The sequence below is a fragment of the Frankliniella occidentalis genome, unplaced genomic scaffold, assembly GCF_000697945.3.
Source record: "Frankliniella occidentalis isolate FOCC.00 unplaced genomic scaffold, Focc_3.1 Scaffold114, whole genome shotgun sequence".
NCBI lineage: Eukaryota > Metazoa > Arthropoda > Insecta > Thysanoptera > Thripidae > Frankliniella > Frankliniella occidentalis.
In genome coordinates, this window is record NW_026267242.1 from 508,319 (window position 1) to 518,221 (window position 9,903).

At 38.9% G+C, this 9,903-nt stretch overlaps 3 protein-coding genes across 6 annotated transcripts in view; 2 read left to right on the top strand and 1 right to left on the bottom strand.

The window, feature by feature from the left end:
* The window catches only part of LOC113213399 (DNA polymerase alpha subunit B), a 12,721-nt gene extending 9,876 nt beyond the window's left edge, over nt 1-2,845 (top strand). For both annotated transcript variants that reach the window (XM_026432450.2, XM_026432451.2), the window contains 7 exons: nt 647-771; nt 864-1,155; nt 1,281-1,554; nt 1,648-1,879; nt 1,962-2,165; nt 2,247-2,433; nt 2,514-2,845. In XM_026432450.2, the coding sequence (XP_026288235.2) occupies nt 647-771; nt 864-1,155; nt 1,281-1,554; nt 1,648-1,879; nt 1,962-2,165; nt 2,247-2,433; nt 2,514-2,660 (1,461 nt within the window). In that variant the 3' untranslated portion in view covers nt 2,661-2,845. The remainder of the gene's footprint in view (nt 1-646; nt 772-863; nt 1,156-1,280; nt 1,555-1,647; nt 1,880-1,961; nt 2,166-2,246; nt 2,434-2,513) is intronic.
* A 224-nt stretch (nt 2,846-3,069) lies between these two features.
* On the bottom strand, nt 3,070-7,460 carry LOC113213397 (ribonucleases P/MRP protein subunit POP1). Of its 3 annotated transcripts, none has more exons than XM_052270213.1 (11): nt 7,296-7,460; nt 6,752-6,897; nt 6,556-6,674; nt 6,217-6,465; nt 5,276-6,116; nt 4,912-5,196; nt 4,610-4,823; nt 4,027-4,268; nt 3,728-3,948; nt 3,387-3,657; nt 3,070-3,300 (listed from the first exon to the last, which is right to left on the bottom strand). In XM_052270213.1, the coding sequence occupies exons 2-11, from the start codon at nt 6,873-6,875 to the stop codon at nt 3,095-3,097; spliced, it is 2,772 nt and encodes a 923-aa protein (XP_052126173.1). In that variant the 5' UTR covers nt 6,876-6,897; nt 7,296-7,460; the 3' UTR covers nt 3,070-3,094. The 3 variants fall into 3 exon arrangements, with proteins under 3 accessions (XP_052126173.1, XP_052126174.1, XP_052126176.1); XM_052270214.1 differs by having other exon boundaries at nt 6,752-6,882; nt 7,296-7,459; XM_052270216.1 differs by lacking the exon at nt 7,296-7,460 and adding an exon at nt 7,232-7,250.
* On the top strand, nt 7,258-9,897 carry LOC113207652 (2',3'-cyclic-nucleotide 3'-phosphodiesterase). The gene is made up of 5 exons (XM_052270217.1): nt 7,258-7,281; nt 8,225-8,412; nt 8,487-8,646; nt 8,729-8,882; nt 8,989-9,897. Exons 2-5 carry the CDS (start codon nt 8,246-8,248, stop codon nt 9,714-9,716), a joined length of 1,209 nt encoding a protein of 402 aa, XP_052126177.1. The 5' UTR covers nt 7,258-7,281; nt 8,225-8,245; the 3' UTR covers nt 9,717-9,897.
* Nucleotides 9,898-9,903: the final 6 nt, after the last annotated feature.

The window sequence follows — 9,903 nt, forward strand, 5'->3', positions numbered from 1 at the left end:
CCCCCCCCCCTTCCTCTCTCCCTGCCCTTGTTCACCGTACGTCGGTCGCGTTGGTGCTGCGGTTGTGGTAGATGCAGCTCTGCTCAGCTCGTGACGTTGGGAAATGGGGAGGGGGGGGCGTCGTAAATGAATGACACCTGTCATCCACATCACTGCGTTGTATATTCTACTTCCATCAGCAGCATTTAATGTTTCATATTTTATGGGTTCATAATTCTTGACTATATCTTTGCTGTTTCGCTGCATGTATCCCATTTGGCACTTTTTGTAATGTATTGTGGGTTTTGGTCTTGCTACTTTATAACATCTTTGACATTGTGCTAGTTCAATTTCAGTTTTATGTGGCTGCTGCCGATGGGTTTGGATCTTGTACACTTAGTATTTGAAATGGTGACTAGATCCACACTCATTGACATTTGTCCACACACTTCAACATTGTCACGCCTCAAGAACTGGATATCAGTGCATCTTTTGGAGGTCGGCGGGTCTGGGTCTGGTTCATGTGCATTTGATCATGACTAGATCCATACTCGTCTACAGCCACTTGAGTTTTCATCGTGGGATTTCTTCAGTCACTAATCACTTGTCCTTTTCTGCTGAAATTCTTGTTGAGTTGTAACCTCATGGCATTTTCTCTCAATTCCAGAGAAGCCGGGCAGAGAAAAGGTGCGCTGAACTTACTACTCCTGAGCAATATGGTACTAAGAAGCAAACCACTGCTGGAAGGAGCCCACGTATGGCTTTTTCACCTGCTAGTTTCTCACCCACTGTGTAGGTATAATGTGGTGCTTACTTGTACGAAGTGTTCCACCACTGTTATCGCATTATTGTTTCTTATGTTTACTGTTTTTTATTTTCTGCAGTGGTACACCATCAAGTAAATACTGTACACGAACCAATGCAGGTCAAACGGTCACTGAATGGGGGTCTTTGCCTCCTGGAGCCACCTGGAAAACTGAAGGAAGCATACCAGGTCTGAGAGTGGCAAGTTACGCTGGCCACGGTCAACCAACTCTTCCTGCTGAAGCACGATACATGTATGAGAGGCTTACCACCAAGGCTTGTGTCTTAAATGATGTTGTTGACTGGTTGGGAAAAGAAATCTGTCTTAAACACGGACTTGATGAACCAGATCATTTGAAAAAACTTCATTCCGTAAGCATTCCCCTTCTTGTCTTTGTTTTTCAAGAAATAAAACTTTTAAAGGTGGATTTTAACAACTCAGCTTACCAGCTAATTTTTCACCCCTCCCTCTATTTGTGTGATTTTGTCTGTTACAGGAACCGTTTATTGGTATTGGTCATATATGTTGTGATGCTAATGGCAGATTAAACCCCAGTTCAGTTCTACTAGAAGGTGCAAGAGGACATCCCAGTTTTGGGATTAGTGTACCTTTGAAGCTCACATCGGTCTCATCTTACGCCCTATTTCCTGGTCAAGTTGTGGCTGTGGAAGGAACCAATCCTACTGGAGAATCACTTGTAGCTCAGAGAGTACTTTGTGATGCTCCTCTTCCTCTTCCATCTGAGCCATTAAAACTATCAACTGCTAATGGTCAGTTCATAATCTCATGACAAATTTGATAATACTACTTGTACTCACATCACTTATTTATCCTTGTATTTTACTGAACTTATTTTCTTCCAGGTCCACTGAACGTTGTTGTTGCTTCAGGACCATTCACTCAAAGTGACACTATGACATACCAGCCTCTGGAGGACTTAATAATGTACGTTCAAGAGCACCAACCCCATGTTCTCATTTTAGTTGGCCCATTCCTAGATGCATTACATCCCCAGGTCACTGATGGTCTCTTGGCCCAGTCATTTAATGAAATCTTTGAGAACATAGTAGATACCTTGATGCGGCCTCTTGCTAGGTATGTGGCATCACAGCTAACATTACATTGCTTTTGAAAGAAACTATTTGTGCACTGCCTCATCTTATGTTCCTTTTTCTAGTTGTCACACAGAGGTTGTTCTGATTCCATCTTCACGTGATGTCAATCATCAGCCGGTTTATCCAACTCCTCCCTACATTTTACGGAAGTCCTACCCTCATCTTCATTTGCTTCCTGATCCAGCACTCCTTGATGTAAATGGTATTATATTTGGCATTACAGCCACTGATGTCCTAATGCACATTGGCAGAGAGGAAGTATGCAAGTAAGTCAACTTTTTAAGAGGCTGCCTGTTATGCATTTGCCGTTTTAATAACTTGAATGTAATCTTTACTTCAATTTTCAGTCCACCTCAAGGTCATGACCGTCTAGGACGTCTTGCATCTCACCTCTTAAATCAACGCTCCATGTATCCTCTCTATCCTCCACCAGAAGATTTAAATGTAGACTTGGAGATGTGGGATGACCACACTCACCTTCCTGTTACACCCCACATTTTGATCTTGCCATCTGACTTCAGATATTTCCTCAAGGTAATTTTAAACAGCAATTCAGCGTTAATATTTTGACATCATTCTGTGTGTAATTACATGTTCATTCTATTGTGTTACAGTCTGTTGGTGGTGCATTCATAGTTAACCCGGAAAGGCTAGCTAAAGGATCAGCAGGCGGTACATTCGTCAGAATGAACATCAAACCTGTTTTAAGTGAGGACAGATCGCTCGTAAATAGTATATGTGCCCAGGTTGTTCGAATTTAATATTTAATGTGATATAGATTTTATTTAGTTCTTAAGTTTGTATTTTTATGCCATATTTTACTTAAGTTCTGTTAAGTTGTTTTCTGTAACTAATGGAATGAATGAACTGGGCTAATGACTCCACTGCTGGGAGAAGAAACATATGTTCACTTTGAAGAACTTGCATTAAACAAAATAACCAAAGACTTCTGACTTTCAAGATTTATTGTCTCCTGACCTATATATGGTAGCTATTTTTTAGGATAATTATCCTAAATAGTCCCGTTGATGAGCTGCAGTTGACAGTTTAAGCTCTCACCTTGTACACGAGAAGTATTCAAGTGAGTTTGACATTCACCTGAGGAGTTCACGGCTTGGACAATTAGAAATTGTTTTTTGTAGGCCTTTCAAAAGTGGACTATCACCACAATGAGCAACATTATGACTTTATTGAACTAATCAACAATACTAAGTTTAGCCAGTCTGTATTGGTAACTGTTTGGCGACCTCACAAGAACAATAACATTTGCACTTTTAACAGTTGAAGTTGTAACTATCTTCTGGGGGTAGTGATCAATCCACACCTGCAGTAATTTCCAAAGTGACAGGTATGATATGTAACCTACCCCACATCCTTTGGCTTCTGTGAAAGAGAAATTCCCTGATTGGAAAGGAAAATATAAATTAGAAATCATTTTTAAAAAAACAAAAAACGACCAGGATTCCTGATGAGAACTAATTTTCTACCTTTTGTCACAAAACCTGCAGTCTCTCGGCTACATGCATTTTTAATTGATCCTAATTTGTTAGTATTTGGCAACCACAAGTCCTCCATTTTACTGTTGTGAGCAATGACTAAATCCTGTGTTGGATGCTTCTCATCAGAATCAGCTTTCTTCTTGGCTGACCCTGAGTCACTTTCCATAATTAGCTCTTCTTTTCTTTTTGCACGAACTCTCTGCCTTCGAAGACGAAGAAGCAGCTTCTTATGATTATTTCTAATATTTTGTCGTACATCCTGAAACGTTCAGTTTATTGTAGAAGTCATAAGCAGCACACAAAACAGCTAGTTTGCACTGGTCACATACCTGATTTTCATCAGAATTTTGTGTCTCAATTAAATCATTTTTGAAGGAATCTGAAAGTATTTTTACAATATCCTCTTCAGATGGAATACAAATTATAGACATGTCATCTGTAACACCCTTTTGAACTGCTTCGAGACGAACAGGCAAAAGTGAATATTTCTGACTTGGAAATTTTGGAAATTTGATCAACTTTTGGTGAAGATTTTCTTGGGTGCTGTTTGCTAAAACAATGTTATAACAGATATTATCATAAATTTGATTACAATAGAATTTTGGGTCATAGGAATATTTGTTCATACCAAGTGGCATTTTTGACAGAGAAGACCATATCTCAACAATGAGTTTGTTTAAATCCTGCAAAATCTTATGATCTCTGAGGACAAAATACTCTTCAGTAGTAGAGGGTAATTCTCCACCATCACTTAGGCCATTAGATTCCTCTTGCGATGAAATCCAATCTCTTATGAGATTAGACCAGTCACATTTAAAAGGGCAAGAGATACCCAATTTAATGAAATTCGGTCTCTTGTTAGGAGGAAGCCTACAAAGAACAAGCAGAACAGGGTTAGTATAAGTGGTAGGTATATTCTTTTGCCGTAAGTGCTTCATTACTGCCATAAGCAAAAGAGTCTCAGAAAAAAACATTTTGTAGATTAATAACTTCATTTCATCTCAGGTACATGATTAGAAGTTGCAAGGAGTCAAGTTGGCTTCCAGCAGGCATTAAAAGTTCACAGTAAGGACGCCTTACAGGCATCACTGAATTAGACCTCACTTCAAGAAAGGAAGCAAGGCAGGTACAGAAAGAGTTGAAACCAGTATTACAATATGAATATGATCCAAAAATATTTCTAGATAGGACACTGACAAATTGTTGATTACCTGAAGTATGATTTTCTGAGGTCTCCTTCAATTCGCAACATTTCTTCAATTCCTGCTTTGGAGTCAGGAGGCAAAAATTCACAAAGCCCTCTTTCCAACTCATGAGCAGAAGCTTCCCTTAGACCTGATGGTCTTGCACATCGAAAAACAAATGCCAGCCAAAATGGCATAGCCCAGCCAGCTGTTAAAATAATATCCCATCCACAACCAAATCCTGTCAAAAAAATAAACATAAATCAGGAACTAGTGTTTAAGATCAAAATCTGAGGGGATGACGGAAACAATAAATACAATTGTGTTACCTAGACGTTTGGTGAGTGGGTCTTGACTTCCAGGCCTCTGCACAAGCATCATAGGAATTTTTGAAGACACAGAGGCCTCCAGCCTAGACCTAGATACTGTGTCATCTTTTGACTCATTATTTTCAGATGTTCTCAGCAAACCAGGGACAAGAAGCTTTGATCTCAACTTATTTAGTTCTGAGGTAGACAGTTTTGATTTAGTAACACTATCGCGTATATCTGAAAACCATAATGGGCTGACGTATGGAATTGGAGGCAGACTGGGACTTTCTGGACATTTTTTTCCTGAAGAAAATTAGGGAAAATTAAACAAAATTCACAACCCTCACATTCCCATAAAAACCGCTGTAAGAATGTGCTTCACCTGATAGATTAGGAACAGCCTTTGTTCTTTTATCAGGAATTTGAAGTCTTGGGTCTTTCACTGTCAAAGATAATATCATTTTTGGTGGTAACTCTCCTGGAGAAGGTAATCCTTGATTTGACAGCCAGAACTGATGGTGAGCTTCTCTACCATGAGGATCATTATCTAACAAACATTGTTCTGAAGAGTTCAAATTATTTTGTTCTTCCTGGGGATTACTAGTTACACCATTAGTATCACTAAAATTGATGGAGTGCTCATTAGTTTCATTGACAAGTTGTAGAGCTTCCTCAAGAATGGCTTGTGATAAAGGTCCAGTCAAACGAAATCTGTTCAGGGTGTCTTTCAAGAGAGCCATCTGAACCTGATTACATTTGCTGGTAAACTTAGGAGTCCTCTCAAACGGAACATTTCGAGTAAGTAACTTTTGTTCTTCAACAGATTTATGTGCTGCATTTTCAGTTTTCAATTTCTTTTTAGCAGGACCGCAACAGCTCTCCTCACTCTGGACAAGTTCATCGCTCTCGGAATTAGAAGTCAGTTGAAAAGTGACTGTCAATGCATCAATAATACTCTGGTAAAAGGCTGGGTGAGCCCAAATCCAGAGTGATCTTTCCATTGATGATGTTGATGATTTACAAGGTTTCCAAAAAAAATTTACAGTCCCAATTGGGTGCCAAGGTGCTTTCCCACCCTCATAAAACATGACTTCACCCTCACGGGCTCCATCCAAGAAACACCGAGCAGCAAAGGACAATCCACTAAAAGTATGTTTGGCGAGGCCCTCTAAGAGCAAGCTTAGTGGTCCTGTGAGTTCAATACAGCACAGAAAAGATATGTCCTTCAGAAGTAGAAGAAAAAAAAGACATTCATTAATCATTAAAAGTTAATAAAGTGGAACACAAATATAGTGATTGACCTACACTGATGTTCACACTTACTTGTAGAAGACAATGATTTGCAGCAGCCCGGTAACAAGCTCTATAACTACGGTCATTAGGAAACAGAGCAAGGCGGTATCCCCAACGTTCAGTCATATGGAACCGCTTGGCATGCCATATGTGTGTTTCTAGCCAAACAAAATTTCTTTGTCGTCTATTATACTCATCAAGCAAATTTGCAGGTCTTCTCCGGTGTTTCCTGCTAGGTTTCTTATGTTTAGCGACAGATCCTCCAGAGCTCTTCAGGAGCTGCATCAGGTAAATCAAGGATTCAATCAATAAAAATATATGCAGGAATTTTTATGTTTTGGTTCGGGTCAGTGCTAAGTAATAAAGTACCTGCTGTGAATATGCATCTCGAAGATTTCTGGGCATCCGTTTTGCATTGTGGCCCATGACTCGGCGACGCATGTGGCGAGGGAGGCGTTGAAAAATAAGTTTGCCCTTTTGAGAATCATCTTTGAGAAAATAAAACTTTTAAAATGTGTTGAAAACATTATTATTGTTCATTAAAATACTTGAAAAATTTAGTTACCAAGGGCTTGACTAATGGCAGCAATCTCCTGAGCTCTAGCAGTAGCGAACCGCATTGTATCCACTTCAATTGGCACTTCGGTGTCCCCACCAAGGAGTGCATCAAATTGCGGTTTGGAAGCCATTGTGTTTCTATGGAAAATAGACCTGTTGATGTTAGGCGATTTAAATGAGGTATTTTAGCGGTTAGAAGAAATGAAGAATCCCCAAGATGGCCGCCACGGACCACAACAAACCAGCAGACGACGTTTCTTAAATTCGCTCGCTGTAAGGTCCCAAGGGGTTTAAATTTTTTGCACTGACTCTGGATAGACTCAGAGCCGACTCAGATTTTACATTCAGACAAATTTAAGGGCTAAATCGAAACTTTAGTTTTAAAACAATTGCCGGTTTGTTGTGGTCCGTGGCGGCCATCTTGGGGATTCTTCATTTCTTCTAACCGCTAAAATACCTCATTGGTTAAGATACATCATCACCTTACCAGTGGCATAAGAGAAAAGTTAACTAAAAAATGAGAGAACATATAAAAAGGTAAAAACACAAACCTTCGGAAAAATAGATCTACTTAAAAAATGTCTAGAAAACATAAATTACATGAAAACTCAAAATAATGTCGATGTAACCTTCCGAAAGCATGGGCTTGAAATGTTTATGTACGGTCTCAGCATAGTAGGAATCTTAACTCTGCTCCACCGTAGCCGAAGCCGAAAGTACGCCGACGCGGAAAGCCGAGCCGAGCTGAGATCTTATTTGTTTGTTTTTTTTTTTAAAGGTAAATTGATCTTGCATCCACGAATTTACGCTAATGATATAAGATAAAAACGTTCGAATACACCCGTTTGTCGTTCAAATGTTCACGGAACGTGTGAAAATTTTCATTTTCGTTTCCAATGGTTTCAACCCTGTCGTTTTGCCGAGGTGCGGGTTCGGTTCGGCATTCGGTTCGGATTCGGAGTTCGGCTTAGTTCGAGTTTTGAGCCAAAACCCTTCTCAAGCTGAGACGCTCAGTAGGAGGTACAATTGTTGCATATTTGTGTCATGTTTATCTTCCATCAATGAAAAACTAGGTTATAGAAAGCTGACAACGTCAATAGCGGCAAGGTAGGGTTACAGATCAATCAGTTGTGATTGTATATCTATGTGTCAGTAATCCCTCTTCTGATAAGGCTTCAGTTGACCGCAGTAACAAGTAACAATGTTTCGTAAAAAGTCTCATCGGCTCTTTGCTGTTTTCCTATTTATATTGATAGGCGGAGGAGTTCTGATAGCGGTAGAAAAATATTTTTCCTTGTTTCACATTGTTGTCATTTCTGTAGTTCAAAGAGAGGAAATCTGTATGAACACATCTGCTCTCTATTTTTCATTGTCGTTCACTATTGTTGCATGGCCCTTGTTCTTCTTAAATCCAGAATTGGCAATTTTATGATTTTGTGTGTTTTCTCTTATTTTAATGCCCTTTTCTTTCGGGTCTTAGGGATTCGTATTACAACAGAAAATGTCAAAACCTTCAGAGGTTCCATTCCTAAGCAATTCTGACACAATCAGCTATGTGTCGTCATCTAAATTGATGGTCTTGGTTCCCAACTCACGTCTGGATATTCTTCAGAAAGTATCCACTATTTATGGAACCAATGCTACCTGCGTAAAAGAAGACGATAAAAGGTAAACCTGGCTGAAATTTTAATAACATATTCAAGAAATGTAGGAGTGTCTCATTTTTACCTATCATTTTGCAGCAAACAGTATGTAATGGTTAAAAAGGCTTGTTTGGAGGACCGTCATGTTATTGCCATTGATGTTGGAGATATTCAAGACCCTGATTCTTCGAAACTCCTGCCTTTTACTGAATTAGCATATGACTTCAACTATATTGTATCTTTTATTAATGAACCTGAGGTAATCTTTTCAAAACTTTGTCTTCATTACCAATTAAAATTTTATCAAACTAGATTTTTACCATGAATTTGAAATATTGCAGAGTATTCTTCCAGATTATGTTGGTTGGCACCTGAATGAGGCAGATTCTTGCATGCTTGGTCTATGTGCCAAAGCCCTTCTTGATGATCTTCTTAGAAATAATTATGAATTTTGTACTGATTTTAGAAATTTCAGCCAGAGTGAGACAATATCTGGTAAGTTATAGACCTTGCAAATCTAGGGTTTGTTCCTCCTATTTTTATTTTATTTTTTTATCTATCATAGTATGTTGTTAAAATTGACATCCTTCCAATTTTTCAGAAATGTTAGAATTTTATCAACTTGCACCTTCAAATCACAATGGTATGCTTCATTGTACTGCCAAGTATTTTGGCAAAACCCCAGCATCACCTGCCATAGAATACTTTCAAGAGGTAAAAAAAAGCATCACAATGGCTTTTGAAACCACTGTCATTGGTTTGGTGTTCACTCCACGCACATTTGGTGCTCGCCTGAAACTCTCTCCAAATCAGTTAGAACTTTGGGGAGGGGATGATGAACAGAAGCAAGTGACTCGGGAATCATTTGACAGCAGTACTGAGGGGACTAGCCCAAACAAAAGTTTGCAGAAGGAGTCTGACTCAATAACATCCCTCAATTCAGCTATGACCCAAAAATTGGTATTAAATGAGTCTGAAAAAGATTTTGGAGCACCAATCAAGAAAAAGTCACCAAGATATTTTCCGAATTGCCAAGCTTCACTTGTTTATCCTACAGAAAATTTATCAGAGGATCCAGATTTCCACCCTGTGACAGGTCCTGGCCGCAAGGCTCACATGACACTTGGTATTGCTCCAGGACAGAGTGCTGTAACAACAGGGTATGATCTTCTTGAAATAGTTGAGTTGGAAAAGATGCAAAAAGAATGGAAAACATACGAAGTTTCACGGGGTTGGCTCAGAGATTATGGAGAAAATAGATGGGTTTTATATATGAAAAATAAAATTACAGTTAATAGTTTGTTTTCAGGTGTTTACAATTTTTCATAACACATGAATGAAATATTTGCTCATTTTAACGTGTCCAAAACTAACTATCCGACTGGAAAGCTAGTTCTTTTCTTTGTAAAGACATTTGTTGTAATTACAATGATTCTTACATTAATTTTTACTTCCTAAGTTTTGCATGGTTATTAATAATATATGACTGAGGTGAAAAATTGATGTTGGTGTTACC